The sequence below is a fragment of the Oncorhynchus mykiss genome, chromosome 18 (assembly GCF_057628025.1).
Source record: "Oncorhynchus mykiss isolate SJ-2025 chromosome 18, ASM5762802v1, whole genome shotgun sequence".
NCBI classification, from domain to species: domain Eukaryota; kingdom Metazoa; phylum Chordata; class Actinopteri; order Salmoniformes; family Salmonidae; genus Oncorhynchus; species Oncorhynchus mykiss.
The window spans coordinates 40,686,159-40,713,234 of NC_143039.1; the positions used below are offsets into that span (position 1 = coordinate 40,686,159).

The 27,076-nt window shown below is 46.6% G+C and overlaps 1 protein-coding gene across 7 annotated transcripts in view; it reads left to right on the plus strand.

Annotated features, from left to right (window-relative positions):
- The window catches only part of LOC110496032 (RNA binding motif, single stranded interacting protein), a 276,061-nt gene that overhangs the window by 241,643 nt on the left and 7,342 nt on the right, over window positions 1–27,076 (plus strand). For all 7 annotated transcript variants that reach the window (XM_090208428.1, XM_090208424.1, XM_090208425.1 and 4 more), the window contains one exon: window positions 20,618–20,728. In XM_090208428.1, the coding sequence (XP_090064554.1) occupies window positions 20,618–20,728 (111 nt within the window). The remainder of the gene's footprint in view (window positions 1–20,617; window positions 20,729–27,076) is intronic.

The window sequence follows — 27,076 nt, forward strand, 5'->3', positions numbered from 1 at the left end:
GTCTTACATAACCCACGAGGGTATCTGTCAGTCCCTCCATCTATAGGCTGTCAGTGTTGGTCTTACATAACCCACGAGGGTATCTGTCAGTCCCTCCATCTATAGGCTGTCAGTGTTGGTCTTACATAACCCACAAGGGTATCTGTCAGTCCCTCCATCTATAGGCTGTCAGTGGTGGTCTTACATGACCCATGAGGGTATCTGTCAGTCCCTCCATCTATAGGCTGTCAGTCCCTCCATCTATAGGCTGTCAGTCCCTCCATCTATAAGCTGTCAGTTCCCTCCATCTATAGGCTGTCAGTCCCTCCATCTATATTCTGTCAGTCCCTCCATCTATAGGCTGTCAGTCCCTCCATCGATAGGCTGTCAGTCCCTCCATCTATAAGCTGTCAGTCCCTCCATCTATAGGCTGTCAGTCCCTCCATCTATAGGCTGTCAGTCCCTCCATCTATAGGCTGTCAGTCCCTCCATCTATAGGCTGTCAGTCCCTCCATCTATAGGCTGTCAGTCCCTCCATATATAGGCTGTCGGTCCCTCTATCTATAGGCTGTCAGTCCCTCCATCTATAGGCTGTCAGTCCCTCCATCTATAGGCTGTCAGTCCCTCCATCTAAAGGCTGTCAGTCCCTCCATCTATAGGCTGTCAGTCCCTCCATCTATAGGCTGTCAGTCCCTCCATCTATAGACTGTCAGTCCCTCCATCTAAAGGCTGTCAGTCCCTCCATCTATAGGCTGTCAGTCCCTCCATCTATAGGCTGTCAGTCCCTCCATCTATAGGCTGTCAGTCCCTCCATCTGTAGGCTTGTATCGTGAGAGTTTATATGGCCTGTAACAGCCTAATACTAGCTATACAGTAGCGTCCCCTCTGCTCCCTTCCTATGTTCCATGTTTCCTCCTCTCTCTCTGTCCCCATGGCCTCGTCCGTGCCCTAACCAAAGCTGCCACCCCCCCCAAACCCCCCTCCACTCGTCAATGGGTAACACCCCCCAATCTGTCTCTCTTTATGTCTGCACCCGTGCCGCCGCTCCAATGAAACACATTGAACTAACGGAGCGTGCTAGTCTAGCGTTCAGGGGGGCGCCTTAAAGTATTAAACCAATTGACTGTGCTGCAATTTGGGGCTGTGTGCGTTCACAGCGTGTTAGACCAATGGGCCGTTCTGGGGGGAGTGTTTTCCTGGTGTCTGGCGCAATATGTAGGCGGCGGAGCATGGTAAGGGGAGAGGTCATCGCCATAACCAATCAGAATCACTACACTAGAGCGCATACCTGGGTTCAAATACTGAATACTTGAAGTTTATCAAATACTTTGAGCGTTTGCTTTTTAGCCTTTTTAGCCATCACAAGATGTTGCAGGGTTTGCACTTTTGGGACGACTCTATTCAACCATTATGCACGGCGAGTTTACACGATGCCAGATAGAGTATTTGAAAGGATATTGAATAGTAGTTGAACCCAGGTAGGCATCGAGTGTGCTGCTGTCTGTGGCAGTTTGGAATTTTGAAGGTGTTAAATCACAAGTGAGAAGTGAACGTGTTCTTTGAGAAAGAGTTTGCTGGCTGCTGCTACACTGCTGTCTTTTTGTTTATCTCACTAGATTGAGTTTGACAACCATAGCCAGACTGTGCCTGAGTGCTATACCCCTCAGCAGAGTGCTTCTTCAGGAGATGGAGAGAGAGAGGAAAAAAATGAAAAGACAACAGTTTGCAGAAATTTGTGTATCCTCGTTGCTTAAAGCGAAAACTTCAAAAGAAAACGACAGCTTGTTTTCAATTGCCGTTAAAAAAACGAATGAGGCTTCAACTCGCTTCTCTCTCGCTCTCTCCATTTATCTTTCCCTGTATCATTCTCTCTCACACTGTCTCCTCATCTTTCTCTTCTCCAACTCCTCTCTCACTCCATCTCCGCTCTCTCTCTCAATCTCTCTCTCTCTCTCTCTCTCTCTCTCTCTCTCTCTCTCTCTCCATTTATCTTTCCTTGTATCATTCTCTCACACTGTCTCCTCATCTTTCTCTTCTCCAACTCCTCTCTCACTCCATCTCCTCTCTCTCTCTCTCTCTCTCTCTCTCTCTCTCTCTCTCTCTTCATCTTTCCCACTCTCACCTGCCCCTTCCAGTACTGATGTTCTTTGAAGCTGTGGTGTGGTGTAGATGTGCCAGCTGGGAGGGTGGTGTTGCCAGCAATACTTGGGCTGTGAGCTAAAGCCAGCAGTAGATCAGTAGACCTGGGATAGTTGAGTGGGCTAGAACCATAGCCAGTTTCACGTGGCTCCTTCTCCGGCAAACCCACACATTAAGATGCAAACACACACACACTCCACAGTGCTAAACAACTGCAGCAGATAAACTAGCCATACACAATATTGTTGTTTTTTCCTGGTGACTGATGTGGTCACTACATTATGCTGGTTTGATATGTATTTCATGTGTGTGCAAGTTGCAGCATATTCACTGAGTTCCTCTGCATCGTACCATGGTCTTTCTTGCAGCGACTTTAGATAGAATCCTAATTATCTCCCTTCATGGGAAGCACTGAATCGTCCCACTGTACGATGCACTTTGGTTCAACAGGAGAACATTATGTTCTGAATTTGATTAGTAGACAGAATTTGAGCCGGGGCTTCGGTTCGGTCTCCGGCTGTCCTTGAGCTGCTCTCAGTACGTGCGCGTAAAATGGCTCTGCTGATTTTCCCTTCTGTCAGGAAACAACTGCAACTTACGTCTCTCTGCCAGCAAAAATGGTTACAGAGGGTCTGTTCTGTGTTCTAGACCGTTGGTTTGGTCAGTAGGAGATGTATTGGTGCAGCCTGGGTGCCAGTCTGTTCTGTGTTCTAGACCGTTGGTTTGGTCAGTAGGAGATGTATTGGTGCAGCCTGGGTGCCAGTCTGTTCTGTGTTCTAGACCGTTGGTTTGGTCAGTAGGAGATGTATTGGTGCAGCCTGGGTGCCAGTCTGTTCTGTGTTCTAGACCGTTGGTTTGGTCAGTAGGAGATGTATTGGTGCAGCCTGGGTGCCAGTCTGTTCTGTGTTCTAGACCATTGGTTTGGTCAGTAGGAGATGTATTGGTGTAGCCTGGGTGCCAGTCTGTTCTGTGTTCTAGACCGTTGGTTTGGTCAGTAGGAGATGTATTGGTGCAGCCTGGGTGCCAGTCTGTTCTGTGTTCTAGACCGTTGGTTTGGTCAGTAGGAGATGTATTGGTGCAGCCTGGGTGCCAGTCTGTTCTGTGTTCTAGACCGTTGGTTTGGTCAGTAGGAGATGTATTGGTGCAGCCTGGGTGCCAGTCTGTTCTGTGTTCTAGACCGTTGGTTTGGTCAGTAGGAGATGTATTGGTGTAGCCTGGGTGCCAGTCTGTTCTGTGTTCTAGACCGTTGGTTTGGTCAGTAGGAGATGTATTGGTGTAGCCTGGGTGCCAGTCTGTTCTGTGTTCTAGACCGTTGGTTTGGTCAGTAGGAGATGTATTGGTGTAGCCTGGATGCCAGTCTGTGTTCTAGACTGTGTTCTAGACCGTTGGTTTGGTCAGTAGGAGATGTATTGGTGTAGCCTGGGTGCCAGTCTGTTCTGTGTTCTAGACCGTTGGTTTGGTCAGTAGGAGATATATTGGTGTAGCCTGGGTGCCAGTCTGTTCTGTGTTCTAGACCGTTGGTTTGGTCAGTAGGAGATGTATTGGTGTAGCCTGGGTGCCAGTCTGTTCTGTGTTCTAGACCGTTGGTTTGGTCAGTGGGAGATGTATTGGTGCAGCCTGGGTGCCAGTCTGTTCTGTGTTCTAGACCGTTGGTTTGGTCAGTAGGAGATGTATTGGTGCAGCCTGGGTGCCAGTCTGTTCTGTGTTCTAGACCATTGGTTTGGTCAGTAGGAGATGTATTGGTGTAGCCTGGGTGCCAGTCTGTTCTGTGTTTTAGACCGTTGGTTTGGTCAGTAGGAGATGTATTGGTGCAGCCTGGGTGCCAGTCTGTTCGGTGTTCTAGACCGTTGGTTTGGTCAGTAGGAGATGTATTGGTGCAGCCTGGGTGCCAGTCTGTTCTGTGTTCTAGACCGTTGGTTTGGTCAGTAGGAGATGTATTGGTGTAGCCTGGATGCCAGTCTGTGTTCTAGACTGTGTTCTAGACCGTTGGTTTGGTCAGTAGGAGATGTATTGGTGTAGCCTGGGTGCCAGTCTGTTCTGTGTTCTAGACCGTTGGTTTGGTCAGTAGGAGATGTATTGGTGTAGCCTGGGTGCCAGTCTGTTCTGTGTTCTAGACCGTTGGTTTGGTCAGTAGGAGATGTATTGGTGTAGCCTGGGTGCCAGTCTGTTCTGTGTTCTAGACCGTTGGTTTGGTCAGTAGGAGATGTATTGGTGTAGCCTGGATGCCAGTCTGTGTTCTAGACTGTGTTCTAGACTGTTGGTTTGGTCAGTAGGAGATGTATTGGTGTAGCCTGGGTGCCAGTCTATTCTGTGTTCTAGACCGTTGGTTTGGTCAGTAGGAGATGTATTGGTGTAGCCTGGGTGCCAGTCTGTTCTGTGTTCTAGACCGTTGGTTTGGTCAGTAGGAGATGTATTGGTGTAGCCTGGGTGCCAGTCTGTTCTGTGTTCTAGACCGTTGGTTTGGTCAGTGGGAGATGTATTGGTGCAGCCTGGGTGCCAGTCTGTTCTGTGTTCTAGACCGTTGGTTTGGTCAGTAGGAGATGTATTGGTGCAGCCTGGGTGCCAGTCTGTTCTGTGTTCTAGACCATTGGTTTGGTCAGTAGGAGATGTATTGGTGTAGCCTGGGTGCCAGTCTGTTCTGTGTTTTAGACCGTTGGTTTGGTCAGTAGGAGATGTATTGGTGCAGCCTGGGTGCCAGTCTGTTCTGTGTTCTAGACCGTTGGTTTGGTCAGTAGGAGATGTATTGGTGCAGCCTGGGTGCCAGTCTGTTCTGTGTTCTAGACCGTTGGTTTGGTCAGTAGGAGATGTATTGGTGTAGCCTGGGTGCCAGTCTGTTCTGTGTTCTAGACCGTTGGTTTGGTCAGTAGGAGATGTATTGGTGTAGCCTGGGTGCCAGTCTGTTCTGTGTTCTAGACCGTTGGTTTGGTCAGTAGGAGATGTATTGGTGCAGCCTGGGTGCCAGTCTGTTCTGTGTTCTAGACCGTTGGTTTGGTCAGTAGGAGATGTATTGGTGTAGCCTGGGTGCCAGTCTGTTCTGTGTTCTAGACCGTTGGTTTGGTAAGTAGGAGATGTATTGGTGCAGCCTGGGTGCCAGTCTGTTCTGTGTTCTAGACCGTTGGTTTGGTCAGTAGGAGATGTATTGGTGTAGCCTGGGTGCCAGTCTGTTCTGTGTTCTAGACCGTTGGTTTGGTCAGTAGGAGATGTATTGGTGTAGCCTGGATGCCAGTCTGTACTGTGTTCTAGACCGTTGGTTTGGTCAGTAGGAGATGTATTGGTGTAGCCTGGGTGCCAGTCTGTTCTGTGTTCTAGACCGTTGGTTTGGTCAGTAGGAGATGTATTGGTGTAGCCTGGGTGCCAGTCTGTTCTGTGTTCTAGACTGTTGGTTTGGTCAGTAGGAGATGTATTGGTGTAGCCTGGGTGCCAGTCTGTTCTGTGTTCTAGACCGTTGGTTTGGTCAGTAGGAGATGTATTGGTGTAGCCTGGGTGCCAGTCTGTTCTGTGTTCTAGACCGTTGGTTTGGTCAGTAGGAGATGTATTGGTGTAGCCTGGGTGCCAGTCTGTTCTGTGTTCTAGACCGTTTGTTTGGTCAGTAGGAGATGTATTGGTGTAGCCTGGGTGCCAGTCTGTTCGGTGTTCTAGACCGTTGGTTTGGTCAGTAGGAGATGTATTAGTGCAGCCTGGGTGCCAGTCTGTTCTGTGTTCTAGACCGTTGGTTTGGTCAGTAGGAGATGTATTGGTGTAGCCTGGATGCCAGTCTGTGTTCTAGACTGTGTTCTAGACCGTTGGTTTGGTCAGTAGGAGATGTATTGGTGTAGCCTGGGTGCCAGTCTGTTCTGTGTTCTAGACCGTTGGTTTGGTAAGTAGGAGATGTATTGGTGTAGCCTGGGTGCCAGTCTGTTCTGTGTTCTAGACCGTTGGTTTGGTCAGTAGGAGATGTATTGGTGTAGCCTGGGTGCCAGTCTGTTCTGTGTTCTAGACCGTTGGTTTGGTCAGTAGGAGATGTATTGGTGTAGCCTGGATGCCAGTCTGTGTTCTAGACTGTGTTCTAGACTGTTGGTTTGGTCAGTAGGAGATGTATTGGTGTAGCCTGGGTGCCAGTCTATTCTGTGTTCTAGACCGTTGGTTTGGTCAGTAGGAGATGTATTGGTGTAGCCTGGGTGCCAGTCTGTTCTGTGTTCTAGACCGTTGGTTTGGTCAGTAGGAGATGTATTGGTGTAGCCTGGGTGCCAGTCTGTTCTGTGTTCTAGACCGTTGGTTTGGTCAGTGGGAGATGTATTGGTGCAGCCTGGGTGCCAGTCTGTTCTGTGTTCTAGACCGTTGGTTTGGTCAGTAGGAGATGTATTGGTGCAGCCTGGGTGCCAGTCTGTTCTGTGTTCTAGACCATTGGTTTGGTCAGTAGGAGATGTATTGGTGTAGCCTGGGTGCCAGTCTGTTCTGTGTTTTAGACCGTTGGTTTGGTCAGTAGGAGATGTATTGGTGCAGCCTGGGTGCCAGTCTGTTCTGTGTTCTAGACCGTTGGTTTGGTCAGTAGGAGATGTATTGGTGCAGCCTGGGTGCCAGTCTGTTCTGTGTTCTAGACCGTTGGTTTGGTCAGTAGGAGATGTATTGGTGTAGCCTGGGTGCCAGTCTGTTCTGTGTTCTAGACCGTTGGTTTGGTCAGTAGGAGATGTATTGGTGTAGCCTGGGTGCCAGTCTGTTCTGTGTTCTAGACCGTTGGTTTGGTCAGTAGGAGATGTATTGGTGCAGCCTGGGTGCCAGTCTGTTCTGTGTTCTAGACCGTTGGTTTGGTCAGTAGGAGATGTATTGGTGTAGCCTGGGTGCCAGTCTGTTCTGTGTTCTAGACCGTTGGTTTGGTAAGTAGGAGATGTATTGGTGCAGCCTGGGTGCCAGTCTGTTCTGTGTTCTAGACCGTTGGTTTGGTCAGTAGGAGATGTATTGGTGTAGCCTGGGTGCCAGTCTGTTCTGTGTTCTAGACCGTTGGTTTGGTCAGTAGGAGATGTATTGGTGTAGCCTGGATGCCAGTCTGTACTGTGTTCTAGCGCGTTGGTTTGGTCAGTAGGAGATGTATTGGTGTAGCCTGGGTGCCAGTCTGTTCTGTGTTCTAGACCGTTGGTTTGGTCAGTAGGAGATGTATTGGTGTAGCCTGGGTGCCAGTCTGTTCTGTGTTCTAGACCGTTGGTTTGGTCAGTAGGAGATGTATTGGTGTAGCCTGGGTGCCAGTCTGTTCTGTGTTCTAGACCGTTGGTTTGGTCAGTAGGAGATGTATTGGTGTAGCCTGGGTGCCAGTCTGTTCTGTGTTCTAGACCGTTGGTTTGGTCAGTAGGAGATGTATTGGTGTAGCCTGGGTGCCAGTCTGTTCTGTGTTCTAGACCGTTCGTTTGGTCAGTAGGAGATGTATTGGTGTAGCCTGGGTGCCAGTCTGTTCTGTGTTCTAGACCGTTGGTTTGGTCAGTAGGAGATGTATTGGTGCAGCCTGGGTGCCAGTCTGTTCTGTGTTCTAGACCGTTGGTTTGGTCAGTAGGAGATGTATTGGTGTAGCCTGGGTGCCAGTCTGTTCTGTGTTCTAGACCGTTGGTTTGGTCAGTAGGAGATGTATTGGTGTAGCCTGGGTGCCAGTCTGTTCTGTGTTCTAGACCGTTGGTTTGGTCAGTAGGAGATGTATTGGTGTAGCCTGGGTGCCAGTCTGTTCTGTGTTCTAGACCGTTGGTTTGGTCAGTAGGAGATGTATTGGTGTAGCCTGGATGCCAGTCTGTGTTCTAGACTGTGTTCTAGACTGTTGGTTTGGTCAGTAGGAGATGTATTGGTGTAGCCTGGGTGCCAGTCTATTCTGTGTTCTAGACCGTTGGTTTGGTCAGTAGGAGATGTATTGGTGTAGCCTGGGTGCCAGTCTGTTCTGTGTTCTAGACCGTTGGTTTGGTCAGTGGGAGATGTATTGGTGCAGCCTGGGTGCCAGTCTGTTCTGTGTTCTAGACCGTTGGTTTGGTCAGTAGGAGATGTATTGGTGCAGCCTGGGTGCCAGTCTGTTCTGTGTTCTAGACCATTGGTTTGGTCAGTAGGAGATGTATTGGTGTAGCCTGGGTGCCAGTCTGTTCTGTGTTTTAGACCGTTGGTTTGGTCAGTAGGAGATGTATTGGTGCAGCCTGGGTGCCAGTCTGTTCTGTGTTCTAGACCGTTGGTTTGGTCAGTAGGAGATGTATTGGTGCAGCCTGGGTGCCAGTCTGTTCTGTGTTCTAGACCGTTGGTTTGGTCAGTAGGAGATGTATTGGTGTAGCCTGGGTGCCAGTCTGTTCTGTGTTCTAGACCGTTGGTTTGGTCAGTAGGAGATGTATTGGTGTAGCCTGGGTGCCAGTCTGTTCTGTGTTCTAGACCGTTGGTTTGGTCAGTAGGAGATGTATTGGTGCAGCCTGGGTGCCAGTCTGTTCTGTGTTCTAGACCGTTGGTTTGGTCAGTAGGAGATGTATTGGTGTAGCCTGGGTGCCAGTCTGTTCTGTGTTCTAGACCGTTGGTTTGGTAAGTAGGAGATGTATTGGTGCAGCCTGGGTGCCAGTCTGTTCTGTGTTCTAGACCGTTGGTTTGGTCAGTAGGAGATGTATTGGTGTAGCCTGGGTGCCAGTCTGTTCTGTGTTCTAGACCGTTGGTTTGGTCAGTAGGAGATGTATTGGTGTAGCCTGGATGCCAGTCTGTACTGTGTTCTAGCGCGTTGGTTTGGTCAGTAGGAGATGTATTGGTGTAGCCTGGGTGCCAGTCTGTTCTGTGTTCTAGACCGTTGGTTTGGTCAGTAGGAGATGTATTGGTGTAGCCTGGGTGCCAGTCTGTTCTGTGTTCTAGACCGTTGGTTTGGTCAGTAGGAGATGTATTGGTGTAGCCTGGGTGCCAGTCTGTTCTGTGTTCTAGACCGTTGGTTTGGTCAGTAGGAGATGTATTGGTGTAGCCTGGGTGCCAGTCTGTTCTGTGTTCTAGACCGTTGGTTTGGTCAGTAGGAGATGTATTGGTGTAGCCTGGGTGCCAGTCTGTTCTGTGTTCTAGACCGTTCGTTTGGTCAGTAGGAGATGTATTGGTGTAGCCTGGGTGCCAGTCTGTTCTGTGTTCTAGACCGTTGGTTTGGTCAGTAGGAGATGTATTGGTGTAGCCTGGGTGCCAGTCTGTTCTGTGTTCTAGACCGTTGGTTTGGTCAGTAGGAGATGTATTGGTGTAGCCTGGGTGCCAGTCTGTTCTGTGTTCTAGACCGTTGGTTTGGTCAGTAGGAGATGTATTGGTGTAGCCAGGGTGCCAGTCTGTTCTGTGTTCTAGACCGTTGGTTTGGTCAGTAGGAGATGTATTGGTGTAGCCTGGGTGCCAGTCTGTTCTGTGTTCTGGACCGTTGGTTTGTTCAGTAGGAGATGTATTGGTGTAGCCTGGGTGCCAGTCTGTTCTGTGTTCTAGACCGTTGGTTTGGTCAGTAGGAGATGTATTGGTGTAGCCTGGGTGCCAGTCTGTTCTGTGTTCTAGACCGTTGGTTTGGTCAGTAGGAGATGTATTGGTGTAGCCTGGGTGCCAGTCTGTTCTGTGTTCTAGACCGTTGGTTTGGTCAGTAGGAGATGTATTGGTGTAGCCTGGGTGCCAGTCTGTTCTGTGTTCTAGACCGTTGGTTTGGTCAGTAGGAGATGTATTGGTGTAGCCTGGGTGCCAGTCTGTTCTGTGTTCTAGACCGTTGGTTTGGTCAGTAGGAGATGTATTGGTGTAGCCTGGGTGCCAGTCTGTTCTGTGTTCTAGACCGTTGGTTTGGTCAGTAGGAGATGTATTGGTGTAGCCTGGGTGCCAGTCTGTTCTGTGTTCTAGACCGTTGGTTTGGTCAGTAGGAGATGTATTGGTGTAGCCTGGGTGCCAGTCTGTTCTGTGTTCTAGACCGTTGGTTTGGTCAGTAGGAGATGTATTGGTGTAGCCTGGGTGCCAGTCTGTTCTGTGTTCTGGACCGTTGGTTTGGTCAGTAGGAGATGTATTGGTGTAGCCTGGGTGCCAGTCTGTTCTGTGTTCTAGACCGTTGGTTTGGTTAGTAGGGGATGTATTGGTGTAGCCTGGGTGCCAGTCTGTTCTGTGTTCTAGACCGTTGGTTTGGTCAGTAGGAGATGTATTGGTGTAGCCTGGGTGCCAGTCTGTTCTGTGTTCTAGACCGTTGGTTTGGTCAGTAGGAGATGTATTGGTGTAGCCTGGGTGCCAGTCTGTTCTGTGTTCTGGACCGTTGGTTTGGTCAGTAGGAGATGTATTGGTTTAGCCTGGGTGCCAGTCTGTTCTGTGTTCTAGACCGTTGGTTTGGTTAGTAGGAGATGTATTGGTGTAGCCTGGGTGCCAGTCTGTTCTGTGTTCTAGACCGTTGGTTTGGTCAGTAGGAGATGTATTGGTGTAGCCTGGGTGCCAGTCTGTTCTGTGTTCTAGACCGTTGGTTTGGTCAGTAGGAGATGTATTGGTGTAGCCTGGGTGCCAGTCTGTTCTGTGTTCTAGACCGTTGGTTTGGTCAGTAGGAGATGTATTGGTGTAGCCTGGGTGCCAGTCTGTTCTGTGTTCTAGACCGTTGGTTTGGTCAGTAGGAGATGTATTGGTGTAGCCTGGGTGCCAGTCTGTTCTGTGTTCTAGACCGTTGGTTTGGTCAGTAGGAGATGTATTGGTGTAGCCTGGGTGCCAGTCTGTTTCTGCTCTCTTGCCAACTCTTTATGGAACAGTCATGCAAAACATTTGGCTTGACAATGACAATGGTGTGTAGGTAGAAGCACAAACAGATCTGGGACCAGGTTAGTATTGATGTTATTAGTGATATTGATAGTGATGAAAAGCACAAACAGATCTGGGACCAGGTTAGTATTGATGTTATTAGTGATAGTGATGAAAAGCACAAACAGATCTGGGACCAGGTTAGTATTGATGTTATTAGTGATATTGATAGGGATGAAAAGCACAAACAGATCTGGGACCAGGTTTGTATTGATGTTATTAGTGATATTGATAGTGATGAAAAGCACAACCAGATCTGGGACCAGGTTAGTATTGATGTTATTAGTGATATTGATAGTGATGTTTTACTGGCTTGTAGTGTTATAGCGGTATTGAATGCAGCATGTTTGTCAGAGTTGCTTACAATACATTTCAATTTGTTTCTACTAGCACAATTTGGAGAAATTAATTCATTGCCTCGATAAAACAGCAATTCCAGCGTTTCCTCTGACTCTGATACAGATCCTGTCCTCAGCTTTGATTGTTACTCTTTCTGGTGAGTTTATTCATTCTCTAAGTCAGTCAGAGGACAGTTGATAAATAATTAGCCCATCCCTGGAGACTAGACCTCCCATGAAGACAAGTCAAATACCAGAGCCCCATGTCCCATCTATCTCCCCCTGAGACACAGACTGCTCACACACACACACACACACTCTCTCTGTCCCACAACGATTCCACGGCCGCTTCAGGGAACGCCGCGCCGGCGTTTGTTTTGGTGCCCCGTTACCACGGCAACCACAAGCCATCACAGACCTTGGAATTCACCGCGCCAGAGTTTCCAGGCACTCACACGGGACAGTGAGACCGTTGACAGACATGTCGTAACCGTGCCGTGTAACGGTCAAGGTGGCTTCAGCCAACGCACATCTGGGGCGGTGAAGCAGTCTCACCAGAGCATATCACAGCCACAGGGTCGGCCTAATCGGCTTAACTGGATTTCTTGTTGATTTGCGCGGTCACCGATGTGTACCCTCACATATCAGTTAGTCTGATACTCCCCCGCTTGCTGTAGTATATTTTGTGACGATGTTTTAGAAATGCTCAAAGTCTCTACGTTCGTCTCAGAATGTGTGTCCATTTTTTCTTTCGTTGGTTTCTGTTTGTTCAATCTTGGTGATAGGGGCTCTCTAGGTATAGTCAAAGTGTACATTGTGGTGTTTCGGGTAGGCTATCAGGTAGTCTGTACCTCAGACTTGTGTCTTAGCCTTTGCCACGTGGCTGCTGCAAAGAGAGGGCAGCCCTGCCTGTCTGATAGCCCTAGGTGGGATTTGTGCTGTGGATTAGTGAAATACACTCCACAATCCAGCCTCTCTTCTTAGGGTTTACGAGCCTGGAAAGGAGCCCGCGAGGCCCTGGAACCTGCTGCCGCCATGGCAGGCAGCACACAAAGACTCTCTGAACTAGCATTTTCTGCTCAACACACACACACACACACACACACACACACACACACACACACACACACACACACACACACACACACACACACACACACACACACACACACACACACACACACACTAGCACTGAATGACTTATGCAATACCAGTAGCCTAACCTTTTTTTCCTCTGCAGGTGCTTTGGTGGCAGTGCACAATACCTACAGTATGCCCTGAAGGTGGGCAATCCTGCTATTAGGGGCCCCGGGGCCTCTACAGTTACCTAGCTCAATCATGAGTTAGTCTGTAAAGGCTGCTTAACAACAGAGTGAGGGCTTTACAGCTCATCTAACAACCTTGATGTCTGACATCTCTCCTCTCTAGATGAGGATCAATGCCATCTTTAACTAGCTGCACTTTATCCTCTTCTCCTGTTAGCAGCTCACACACACACACACACACACACACACTCAGTATGACACACACACACACACACACTCAGTATGACATACACACACACACACTCAGTATGACACACACACACACACACTCAGTATGACATACACACACACACACTCAGTATGACACACACACACACACACACACACACTCAGTATGACATACACACGCTGACACAAACATTAATTGAATATAGATCCAAAAACACATTCTCATACATATAAGATTCTCATGAATATATACAATCTAGTATATCTTTCTTAAACGCACGCACACACTCACACAGAGACAGACAGAGACAGACAGACACACTCCTATACACACACACTCTCGCAAACACAGAAAATCGAAATCACAAATCGGCTTAACACGTCTGTGAATTAAGCCCTTCCGTTACTCTCTGTTTCCCATTTTAAAAGCATTGTCAGCCGCTGAATTGGTTACAGGTACCCTTAGCTCTGTCCTGTCTCTCCCTCAATCCATCTCTCGCCCCCTTTTCTCAGTGTCCCCACATCCATCTAACTCCTCTATTCATCTAACTCCTCTATCTATCACTACTCTCTCTCACTCTCTGTCTCTCTCTCTCTCTCGCTCTCTATCTCTGTCTCTCTCTCTGTCTCTCTCTCTCTCTCTGTGTATCTCTCTCTGTCTCTCTCTCTGTCTCTCTCTCTCTCTGTATCTCTCTCTGTCTCTCTCTCTCTGTATGTCTCTCTGTCTCTCTCTCTCTGTCTCTCTCTCTCTCTGTCCATCTCTTTCTCTGTCTCTCTCTCTCTCTGTATCTCTCTCTGTCTCTCTCAATTCAATTCCATTCAAGGGCTTTATTGGCATGGGAAACATATGTTAACATTGCCAAAGCAAGTGAGGTAGACAACATACAAAGTGAATATATAAAGTGAAAAACAACAAAAATGAACAGTAAACATTACACATACAGAGGTTTCAAAACAGTAAAGACATTACAAATGTCATATTATATATATATACAGTATTTTAACAATGTACAAATGGTTAAAGGACACAAGATAAAATAAATAAGCATAAATATGGGTTGTATTTACAATGGTGTGTGTTCTTCACTGGTTGCCCTTTTCTCGTGGCAACAGGTCACAAATCTTGCTGCTGTGATGGCACACTGTGGAATTTCACCCAGTAGATATGGGAGTTTTTCAAATTTGGATTTGTTTTCGAATTCTTTGTGGATCTGTGTAATCTGAGGGAAATATGTCTCTCTAATATGGTCATACATTGGGCAGGAGGTTAGGAAGTGCAGCTCAGTTTCCACCTCATTTTGTGGGCAGTGAGCACATAGCCTGTCTTCTCTTGAGAGCCATGTCTGCCTACGGCGGCCTTTCTCAATAGCAAGGCTATGCTCACTGAGTCTGTACATAGTCAAAGCTTTCCTTAATTTTGGGTCAGTCACAGTGGTCAGGTATTCTGCCGCTGTGTACTCTCTGTTTAGGGCCAAATAGCATTCTAGTTTGCTCTGTTTTTTTTGTTAATTCTTTCCAATGTGTCAAGTAATTATCTTTTTGTTTTCTCATGATTTGGTTGGGTCTAATTGTGCTGTTGTCCTGGGGCTCTGTAGGGTGTGTTTGTGTTTGTGAACAGAGCCCCAGGACCAGCTTGCTTAGGGGACTCTTCTCCAGGTTCATCTCTCTGTAGGTGATGGCTTTGTTATGGAAGGTTTGTGAATCACTTCCTTTTAGGTGGTTGTAGAATTTAACGGCTCTTTTCTGGATTTTGATAATTAGTGGGTATCGGCCTAATTCTGCTCTGCATGCATTATTTGGTGTTCTACGTTGTACACGGAGGATATTTTTGCAGAATTCTGCGTGCAGAGTCTCAATTTGGTGTTTGTCCCATTTTGTGAAGTATTGGTTGGTGAGCGGACCCCAGACCTCACAACCATAAAGGGCAATGGGCTCTATGACTGATTCAAGTATTTCTCTCTGTCTCTCTCTCTCTCTGTATCTCTCTCTGTCTCTCTCTCTCTGTATCTCTCTCTGTCTCTCTCTCTCTGTCTCTCTCTCTCTCTGTCATCTCTTTCTCTGTCTCTCACTGTCTCTCTATCTGTCTCTGTCTCTCTCTCTCTCTCTCTATCTGTCTCTTTCTCTCTCTGTCTGTCTCTATCTGTCTCTATCTGTCTCTGTCTATCTCTGTCTCTCTATTTATCTGTCTCTGTCTCTCCCTCCCTTTCTCTGTCTCTCTCTGTCTCTCTCTCTGTCTATCTGTCTCTCTTCTCCCCCCTCTCCCAATCTCTCTGTCTCTCTCACTCTCTGTCTCTCTCTCCCTCTCTCTATCTGTCCCCGTCTCTGTCTCTCTATCTGTCTCTCCCTCTCCCTCTCTCTATCTGTCTCTCTCTCTGTCTCTCTCTCTGTCTCTTCCCCCCCTCTCCCAATCTCACACTCTCTCAATTCAATTCAATTCAAGGGCTTTATTGGCATGGGAAACATGTGTTAACATTGCCAAAGCAAGTGAGGTAGATAATATATAAAGTGAATATATAAAGTGAAATAAACAATACAAATTAACAGTAAACATCACACATACAGAAGTTTCAAAACAATAAAGACATTACAAATGTCATATTATATATATATACAGTGTTTTAACAATGTACAAATGGTAAAGGACACAAGATAAAATAAATAAGCATAGATATGGGTTGTATTTACAATGGTGTGTGTTCTTCACTGGTTGCCCTTTTCTTGTGGTAACAGGTCACAAATCTTGCTGCTGTGATGGCACACTGTGGAATTTCACCCAGTAGATATGGGAGTTTTTCAAAATTGGATTTTCAAAATCTTTGTGGATCTCTGTAATCTGAGGGAAATATGTCTCTCTAATATGGTCATACATTGGGCAAGAGGTTAGGAAGTGCAGCTCAGTTTCCACCTCATTTTGTGGGCAGTGAGCACATAGCCTGTCTTCTCTCTCACTCTCTATCTGTCTCTCTATCTGTCTCTCTCTCTGTCTCTTCCCCCCCTCTCCCAATCTCACACTCTCTCTCTCTCACTCTCTCTCTGTCTCTCTCTGTCTCTCCCCCCTCTCCCAATCTCACACTCTCTCTCTCACTCTCTCTATCTGTCTCTCTCTGTCTCTCCCCCCTCTCCCAATCTCACTCTCCCAATCTCACTCTCTCTCTCACTCACTCTCTCTATGTCTCTCTCTCTGTCTCTCTTCCCCCTCTCCCAATCTCACTCTCACAATCTCACTATCTCTCACTCTCTCTGTCTCTCTCTTTCTTCCCCCTCTCCCAATCTCACTCCCAATCTCTCTCTCTCTCTCTCCCAATCTCACTCTCTCTATCTGTCTCTCTCTCTCTCTCTTTTCCCCCTCTCCCAATCTCTCTCTCTCTCTCTCTCTCTGTCTCTGTCTCTGTCTCTCTACCCCCCCTCTCCCAATCTCTCTCTCCTCTCCTCCTGTCACCCTCTTTCCCATTACCCTACACTGCCCACCCCCCTCCTCTCTCCAGCCCGCCCTCGTTATTTCTTGTTGAGATGAAACTCCTGAAGGGAGAAAGATAGGTGAGATAGAAAAGAGAAAGGGAAAATGAAAGAAACAGAAAGAGAGAGAAAAGCAAGAGGAGAGAGAGCGAGAGAGTGATGGAAGAGAGCGAGAGAGTGATGGAAGAGAGCCAGAGGAAGCAAGAAAGAGAGAGTGGGATAGGTGCATGTTTTTACAGAAAGATAGATTTAGGGTTGTATAAACTTGGATTTTTTTACAAGGATATATACATGATAATACCCTCCACAACATAACCTTCACTCCAAATCAAAACTCCAACCCTACATCCTGATTTTGGACAAAATGACCTGGAAGGATTCTTACTGTTCAGTCTGAAGCTACCTCGAAAGCCTAGAATGAAAAGAGCATAACAATAATCTCTAGATATTTAACTTCATAAAGAACCCGGCTGCAACATTAATTAGCACTGAAGAGAGAAGTGAGCGGTATTGAAGCCCCTGAGCCCAACAATGGCAGCAGAGTTCCTCTCCCACCGAAATGCAGAGCCCTCTTTGGCCCCCTGCTCCTCCCTCTGTGCAGAGGTCACCACAGTACAGCACCCCTTAGATATGAAAAGTGACAAGGCACGGAAAGAGTACAAAGAGAAGCTCCTCATGGACAATCCAAAGACACTTTTTGTTGACTGCTACAAAAAAGCCACAAAGGTAAGCAACCTAATCTTCCACACAGACCTTCCCTGGGCATGGCACACGGCGATTAGAGCACTCTACCCCTCTTTTAAGAGAGAGGGTACAGGCGGAGGGTGGAAAATCAGAATAGTGTAAAACGAGGACCCTGAGACTGAGACACCTTCTGTCAACCTGTACAACAACGGAACAGTGGTGGAGGAGGGCAACTTCATACATTTCCAAAAGGACTTCCACAGAATCAAAGAGAGAGCACGGCAGGAGAAGCTTTCTCTTGGTGACGACTCCCCCACCTCGAGTGAGTCTGATCACACCTCAAGCTGTCCTGAAGACGAGGATAGTCACCCTCCCAGCACATACCCAGGTCCAACAACTGCTCTGCTCCTGCATCATTGAGAGGGATAAATTCACAGAGCTGGAGAGAGACATGGTGGAGCTCAGAGAGCTAGTCCACACACTCCAGACAGCACAGACACACAAAACAGACCAGCACAACCCCCCCCCCCCCCTGTCTGAGAGAGCTGGCTGCACCCCGGTCTGGGAGGAGAGAACTTAAGGAGGGGAGAGAGGAACACACTGTTTCTTTCAGAGCGTTCACAGTCAGCCCACTGACACCCGTATCAGATCACAGCAAAATCACAATCTACTTGAACGAAGTAATACTCAGTCAAAACCAAAGGAACTGCATACCATTAATACATGCTATAGATGGAAGGAAAGTAGTGTAGAAACCTACCAAAAAAAACAATCAGGCAACAACTAATTCAATCCCTTCTAGACTTCCTAGACAAAACAGTTCACTGTAATAGGTGTAGACTTGGCAGAAAACCTGAACAGGTAGAAAACCTGAACAGTATATTTGACCTCTCAGCTCATCAAATCTAAAAATGTAAAGCAGACAACTTAAGAAAATTAACAACAATGCAAAATATGATTTGATGAAGAATGCAAAAACCTAAGAAAGAAACTGAGAAACCTATCCAACCAAAAACATAGAGACACAGAAAACCTGAGCCTGCGCCTTCACTAGGGTGAATCACTAAAACAATAGAGAAATACACAACGGAAAAGGAAGGAACAGCACGTCAGAAATCAGAAACCCAAAAGGGCCAGTGGTGTTGATGGTATCCTAAATTAAATTATAAAATATACAGACCACAAATTACAATTGCCTGAACTTAAACTTTTTAACGGTATCCTCAACCCTGGCATCTTCCTCAATATTTGGAATCTAGGACTGATCACCCCAATCCACAAAAGTGGAGACTAACTACTGTGGGATATGGGTGAACAGTAACCTTGGGAAAATCCTCTGCATTATCATTAACAGCAGACTCGTACATTTCCTCAGTGAAAACAATGTACTGAGAAAATGTCACATTTTTACCAAATTACAGTACGACAGACCACGTATTCAACCTGCACACCCTAATTGACAAACAGACGAACCAATACAAAGCCAAAGTCATCTCATTCTTTGTTGATTTCAAAAAAGCTTTTGACTCAATTTGGCATGAGGGTCTGCTATACACATTGATGGAAAGCATTCTAAAATGTACACAAACAACAAGTGTGCAGTTAAAATTGGCAAAAAACAAACACATTTCTTTCCACATGGACGTGGGGTAAGACAGGGACGCAGCTTGAGCCCCACCCTCTTCAACATATATATCAACGAATTGGCACGGGCACTAGAACAGTCTGCAGCATCCGGCCTCACCCTACTAGAATCTGAAGTCAAATGTCTACTGTTTGCTGATGATCTGGTGCTTCTGTCCCCAACCAAGCAGGGCCTACAGCGGCACCTAGATCTTCTGCACAGATTCTGTTAGGCCTGGGCCCTGACAGTACATCTCCGTAAGACAAAAAATAATGGTGTTCCAAAACAGGTCCAGTTGACAGGACCACAAATACAAATTACATCTTGATACTGTTGCCCTCAAGCACACAAAAAACTATACATACCTTTGCCTAAACATCAGAGCCACAGGTAACTTCCAGAAAGCTGTGAACAATCTGAGAGACAAGGCAAGAAGGGCTTTCTATGCTATCAAGAGGAACATAAAATTCAACATACCGATTAGGATCTGGCTAAAAATACTTAAATCAGTTATGGAACTCATTGCCCATTATGGTTGGGAGGTCACCAACCAAGAATTCACAAAATGGGACAAACACCAAATTGAGACTCTGCATGCAGAATTCTGCAAAAAATATCCTTTGTGTAGAATGTAAAACACCAAATAATGCATGCAGAGCAGATATAGGCTAATTATCAAAATCCAGAAAATATTTAAATTCTACAGCCGATTCCCAAACCTTCAATAATAAAGCCATTACCTACAGTGAGATAAATCTGGAGAAGAGTCCCCTAAGCAAGCTGGTGAGCATAGCCGTGCCATTGAGAGAGGCTGCCGTAGGCTGATCTGGCTCTCAAGAGAAGACAGGCTATGTCCAGACTGCCCACAATATGAGGTGGAAACTGAGCTGCACTTCCAAACCTCCTGCCAAATGTAGGACCATATTAGAGACACATATTTCCCTCAGATTACACAGACCCACAAGGAATTTGAACAAATCCAATTTTGATAAACTATCTACTGGGTGAAATACCCCAGTGTGACATCACAGCAGGACGATTTGTGACCTGTTGCCACAAGAAAAGGTCAACTAGTGAAGAACAAACACCACTGTAAATACAACCCATATTTATTTATATATTTACCCTATTTGCACATTGTTACAACGCTGTATATAGACATAATATGAATTTTGAAATGTAACTTTTGTACGTGTCATGTTTACTGTTCATTTTTTGTTTATTTCACTTTTTTTATTATCTATTTCACTTGCTTCGGGCAATGTAAACATTTGTTTCCCCTGCCAATAAAGCCATTTGAATTTAAAGGTATTGAATTGAAAGGGGAGAAACAGAGAGAAAGCTGTATGCCGCACAGCACCAGTGTTCTGAACGCCAGGGAGGAGACAGCCTGAGCGATTCTGACAGGCCGTGTCTGCTCAGTTGGCTCTCCAATCGGCCCACACGGTCACCAGCAGGGTGTACACACACGCAGCACACACACACAGGAAGACAGACGCACTAGACAAATGAACGAGGGCAAGCGAGTGAAGGGGAAAGAGTCGGAGCCTAGCCGAGGAACAAGGCTTCGTTTCTGAACCCCTTACTCCAGAGGTTTGGCTGGTAGAGAAAAACGAGAAGTGACTCGTTTCGTGACAAAGCGATGAAAGAGCAGCAATGAATTCATCACATTCCCTCTGGTTCCGTCCAGAGCGCTTTATGAAAAATAATCCTCGACCACTACTGATCCGCCCATTAGGGTTACACGCATCGCAGTAGCATGAGGGGAAGAGATGTGTGTTGACTCCAGACAATCAATGAAACATCCTCATATGTCGGTGTATTGACTCTCTGATGCTCTGCTGCTCCAATGCTCAACAACCCACTGATGCATAAAATGCTACTTTATTCTTTGCCCACCCATTGGCACCAATGAATTAACATGACCTCTATTCTCTCTCCTCTCCACTTTCTCCTCTCCACTTTCCCCTCTCCCCTCTCTCCTATCCCCTCTCCCCTTTCTCCTCTCCCCTCACTCCTCTCTCCTCTCCCCTCTCCCCTCACTCCTCTCTCCTCTCCCCTCACTCCTCTCTCTTCTCCTCTCCTCTCTCCTATCCCCTCACTCCTCTCCCCCCTCTCCTCTCTCTCCTCTCCCCTCTCTCCTCTCTCCTCTCCCTCAGGGTGCAGTGATCACCCCAGCCATGGACCACACCATGTCAATGCAGCCTGCCAACATGATGGGCCCGCTCTCCCAGCAGATGAACCATCTGTCCCTGGGCACTACAGGAAGTGTGAGTACTGTACCACCCATGGACCCCTCCATACTGGATCTACTGGAGCCTAATCATAAGCCTCTGAGAATGTACCGTTGTACACCCCATATATCCTACTCACATCATGTGCTATCACTCTGAGACTGCAGCTACTGTATCTGTAGTACCATGCCTCCTGTATCTGATATATACATAGTGTATGGTTTCTGCCTAAGCATCTTAGACAGGTGTGCATACATTTTTCATATGGGAGGCCCCAGCGGCAATCCAACCCACGACCTTTGGTTTCGGGAAGAGTCATGCTCTCCCGACTGAGTCACATAAGACCGTATCTACTAAGGTAAAATCATATTTCTATGGAGACACAGGAAAAACTCTCCGCACACTTCCAGTCAGAGGCAGTTTTTTTTTTTTTTTGCTGAGCTTTCGGTCAGTCGACCTTCATCATAGCACATCTCCACGAACAATAGTGGGAATGCTCGGCCACAATGAAGTAAATGTGCATCTGACTGGAAGTTTGTGGAGACTTTTTCCTGTGTCCCCCAGTTTTGCATTTAGCCTCCAACACCTTAACTAATCAGATCTGGGTGTACGGTAGATTCTGCCTCCAACACCTTAACTAATCAGCTCTGGGTGTACGGTAGATTCTGCCTCCAACACCTTAACTAATCAGATCAGGGTGTACGGTAGATTGTGCCTCCAACACCTTAACTAATCAGATCAGGGTGTACGGTAGATTCTGCCTCCAACACCTTAACTAATCAGCTCTGGGTGTACGGTAGATTCTGCCTCCAACACCTTAACTAATCAGATCAGGGTGTACGGTAGATTGTGCCTCCAACACCTTAACTAATCAGCTCTGGGTGTACGGTAGATTCTGCCTCCAACACCTTAACTAATCAGCTCTGGGTGTACGGTAGATTGTGCCTCCAACACCTTAACTAATCAGCTCTGGGTGTACGGTAGATTCTGCCTCCAACACCTTAACTAATCAGATCAGGGTGTACGGTAGATTGTGCCTCCAACACCTTAACTAATCAGCTCTGGGTGTACGGTAGATTCTGCCTCCAACACCTTAACTAATCAGCTCTGGGTGTACGGTAGATTCTGCCTCCAACACCTTAACTAATCAGATCAGGGTGTACGGTAGATTCTGCCTAAAATCATATTTCTCTGAAAGCCTACATCTACTCAAGGAAAAAAAGTATATTTTACGGACTGTATCCGGAGCACAGCCATATCTTTTAATTGACTCCAGCCACATAGTATCACTGTCAAATCTGTACTGAACAGTATCAGTACCAGATATGGTTCACTGTCAGGGTCCTTGTCAAATAGTACAGGATTCTATGGTCAATACAGTATCTACAGCAGAGAATTACATTCCTTCTGCATATATCCCTCTCCACATCCACGATGGTAATACTGTGTGTGAAAAGCAAGATGTTTGAATAGCATATCTCCTTTATACAGTACCCTAAAGTTGAACACATTTCCTGGTGACTAGAACAACAGGCCTCTATGTGAAGACCAGGCGATATTATGACGCCTCTAACCCACTAAATCACACATCAACCATATCACTCAATCCAGATTCCTGCATACCCCCCCCCCCAAAAAGGAACTCCCCCTCATGTCAGGATCAAGCCGATTTAGAGGTGTCGCACACTATCCAGTCTCCCATTTCCTGCTCTAACACTATGGCTCCAGAGGCAGTGGGGGCTTAGTTTGCTCCAGCACTGTGTCTTGGGTGGAATGTGGGATTGAAACAGTGCTGTATTGTACAGTTACCGCCGGCCCCATGTGTTTCCAGGTGAGCTGTCAGCGACTGCGACGCCATGTTGGCTCTGGGATGAAAGAATGTCTCTAATCTCTCCCAGCTGTGCTAACACGCAGGATTAGAGCGGGTTAATCTGCGTTGATGGGTTTTGATGTGTGATGAAGGGGGGAAAAGTATGAAGTATTAATAAAAAACTCCTTTCTGCCCTAGTACAGCCCTGAGGCGCTGTACTGTATGTAGACTATATGTGCTCCATATTGCATGCAATGTCCTAATAATCTACGAGAAAGAAGCCATGTGTCCTCTTATTATGTGGTCTGGAGCCAGATGTGAAAGCCCCTTTATGGTTACTTCATAGGAGAAACCTGTGGAAATAGGTTTCAGTGGGATCTTGCGATCGCCTATATAACTAGGTATGTTTACGTTCTTTAAGATGGAGTGTTTACACATGGTACGCTGTTTCACGTCATGCCGTTCAGCCTGCTCTGTCTTACGAAAGGCTCAGTTTCAGCACCTGCCATTCGGCAGTGTCTGTCCTCAGAGTCAACAACTAAAATGGCCACCACACCTCAGAATACTTTTTGGCTGTTCCCGTTGTCCCTGTGGCTACATGGCTGGGTTTTTTTTTTTTTTTTTCTCTCCCAAAGGAAATAACGGAATGTTCCCGTTCTGCCCCAGCAACGGCGATCGTAGGCTTCCGAGAATACAGCCGTGTTTTTACGGTAAAGAATGTGTATAGGAATGTCGGCCCCCGTTAAACGGTGGTGAAGAAAGTTCCTCGTTGCGAAAACACAGAGCTGGTTTTGAAGGTCAACTCTGTTCTACTCTGCCGTCAAAATGTGTTGGTAACATCAGTCACTTTGACAATGTCATTGTCTAAATCACTGTTCTTGTTTTTCAGTTGGCGTTCCTTGATAGTGTTTCACATGCATGACATTGCTACATTTCATGTACACTACCGTTCAAAAGTTTGGGGTCACTTAGAAATGTCCTTGTTTTTGAAAGAAAATCAAATTTTTTGGACCATTAAAATAACATCAAATTCATCTGAAATACATTGTAGACATTGTTAATGTTGTAAATGACTATTGTAGCTGGAAACGGCTGATTTTTAATGGAATATCTGCAGTCCTGGCCAAAAGTTTTGAGAATGACACAAAGAAGCAACCCCACACATGAATGGTCTCAGGATGCTTTACCGTTGGCATGATGCAGGACTGATGGTAGTGCATCAGTCCTGACAAGCTTTTTCCGGATGCCCCAAACAATCGGAAAGGGGATTCATCAGAGAAAATGACTTTACCCCAGTCCTCAGCAGTCCAATCCCTGTACATTTTGTAGAATATCAGTCTGTCCCTGATGTTTTTCCTGGAAAGAAGTGGCTTCTTTGCTGCCTTCTTGACACCAGGCCATCCTCCAAAAGTCTTCGCCTCACTGTGCGTGCAGATACACTACCTGCCTGCTGCCATTCCTGAGCAAGCTCTGTACTGGTGGTGCCCCGATCCCGCAGCTGAATCAACTTTAGGAGACGGTCCTGGCGCTTGCTGGACTTTCTTGGGCGCCCTGAAGCCTTCTTCACAACAATTGAACCGCTCTCCTTGAAGTTCTTAATGTTCCGATAAATGGTTGATTTAGGTGCAATCTTACTGGCAGCAATATCCTTGCCTGTGAAGCCATTTTTGTGCAAAGCAATGATGACGGCACGTGTTTCCTTTTAGGTAACCATGGTTGACAGAGGAAGAACAATGATTCCAAGCACCACCCTCCTTTTGAAGCTTCCAGTCTGTTGTTTGAACTCAATCAGCATGACAGAGTGATCTCCAGCCTTGTCCTCATCAACACTCACACATGTGTTAACAAGAGAATCACTGACATGATGTCAGCTGGTCCTTTTGTGGCAGGGCTGAAATGCAGTGGAAATGTTTTTTGGGGAATCAGTTCATTTGCATGGTAAAGAGGGACATTGCAAATAATTGCAACTCATCTGATCACTCTTCATAACATTCTGGAGTATAAGCAAATTTCCATCATACAAACTGAGGCAGCAGACTTTCTGAAAATGTATATTTGTGTCATTCTCAAAACTTTTGGCCACGACTGTACATAGGCGTACAGAAGCCCATTATCAGCAACCATCACTTCTGTATTCCAATGGCACATTGTGTTAGCTAATCCAAGTTTATAATTTTAAAAGGCCAATTGATCATTAGAAAATCCTTTTGCAATTATGTTAGCACAGCTGAAAATTGTTGTCCTGCTTAAAGAAGCAATAAAACTGGCCTTCTTTAGACTAGTTGAGTATCTGGAGCATCAGCATTTGTGGGTTTAATTACATGCTCAAATTGGCCAGAAACAAATAACTTTCTTCTGAAACTCGTCAGTCTATTCTTGTTCAGAGAAATTAAGGCTATTCCATGCGAGAAATTGCCAAGAAACTTAAGATCTGATACAACGCTGTGTACTACTCCCTTCACAGAACAGCACAAACTAGCCCTAACCAGAATAGAAAGAGGAGTGGGAGGCCTGGTGCACAACTGAGCAAGAGGATAAGTACATTAGAGTGTTTAGTTTGAGAAACAGCTGGCAGGTTCATACAATAGTACCCGCAAAACACCAGTCTCAACGTCAACAGTGAAGAGGTGACTCCGGGATGCTGGCCTTCTGGGCAGAGTTCCTCTGTCCAGTGTCTGTGTTCTTTTGCCCATCTTAATCTTTTTTTCTTATTGGCCGGTCTGAGAGATGGCTTGTTCTTTACAACTCTGCCTATTAGCGCATCACTTTGTCCCTTTATTCTCCCTGAGAGCAGCCATGCTCCTGCGGGCAAAGGATCTAACACTCCCACTCCTACAGGTTAACACTGGATCAGACTGGAAAAGCAGATAGGTTGCTGCTAGTACCAATCCTCCACACGTCCTTTTCTTACTAGCACTGATTCTGTGGATAGCAGCTTACTTACCATGACTGAGATGTGGTTGTCTCATCTAGCTGTCTTAAGATGAATGCACTAAGTCGCTCTGAATAAATGTAAATGAGCATGGAGACGGATTCCCGTTCCAGTAATTCTAAGTCTATGTGGATAACAGTGATGGACCAAGACTACTCTGAGCCCACATCCCTCATTTCCATGGATAGAGTGGACATGCTGGTGTACAGTATGACTGGGTAGTAATGGATTGGGTTAGTAATGGTCTATTTTTCACCTGGTCTCGAAGGGCCTTACATGGTGTTCTGGGAATACCATGTGAGGGCACAGCAAGACATTTCAATAGCATGCCTTCTTTAATCTTCAATGACATATCCATTTCTGATGGATTACCACATGCTTCTCTCTCTCTCTGCGTCCAAATGCCTGTCTATTGGATTAAGCCCAGGGTGATATGTGAAGTGAAATAGAATGGTCAACAGAGCAAGCAGGCTGGTTCCACCGGGCTAGTGATGCCCTGCAGAGGAAGAGGAACATCTTGTGACTATCTCTAAAGTGGAACTCATTAGGATCCATTCTGATGCTGTGCCACCAGTAGTTACCGACAGTGAGTTGGTGCCCGTTACGTTCTGCAGACAGACAGACGGACAGAGAGGGAAGGAGTTGTCTTTCCTGCACCCCGCTGGTGCTTTTGGCTGTGTGGACAGTACAGAGAGAGGGACCTTAAGAAGTCCACTCACACCACCCTCATTAAGGACCCACACTGAGGCCGCCTCGCGCTCATCAAACCTATGCCATCTGCTCGAGGCTTGGTGTGCGTGTGTGCACGCTTGTGTGCACACATTCGTGTAACACATGTGTACAATTTTCCCATATACACTGAGTATACAAATCATTAGGAACACCTGCTCTTTCCATGACATAGACTGACCAGGTCTTATTGATGTCACCTGATGTCACCTGTTAAACCCTCTTCAATCAGTGTAGATGAAGGGGAGGAGACAGGTTAAAGAAGGATTTTTAAGCCTTGAGACATGGACTGTGTATGTGTGCCATTCAGAGGGTGGTTGGGCAAGACAAAAGATTGAAGTGCCTTTGAACGGGGTACGGTAGTAGGTGCCAGGCGCACCGGTTTGTGTCAAGAACTGCAACGCTGTTGGGTTTTTCACGCTCAACAGTTTCCCGTGTGTATCAAGAATGGTCCACCACCCAAAGAACACCCAGCCAACTTGACACGACTGTGTGAAGCATTGGAGTCAACTCAACATTAGGAAGGTGTTGCTGGTGTATTTAAGGAGCTTCGTTTGGCCGAAACAGGGTGTTGCCCTAAACACTGTCCAAAATGATCTATGATATCAGCCCGTCCCTGTCGACTTCCTGACACGTCAGTTCCCTGGTGACTGTAAAGTCATGGTCATGTAAATGGGACAGAGAAGCTGAAGAAGTTCCTTATTAAGCCCCTCTTCAAGCCACGGAGAGATATAACATTTCAAAAGACTGTCTCTCTTTTGACACATCGGTTTTGATATCACTAATTAAGTTCTGCTCCCCTCCATTTGCTTTCATGCCGTCGACACAGGTGAGTTAGCAGAGTGAGCTAATGGATAGCGGGAGGGGACAAAAGGTCCTGAGGAATTGGTATGCAAACGGTCGCCGCTCGCCA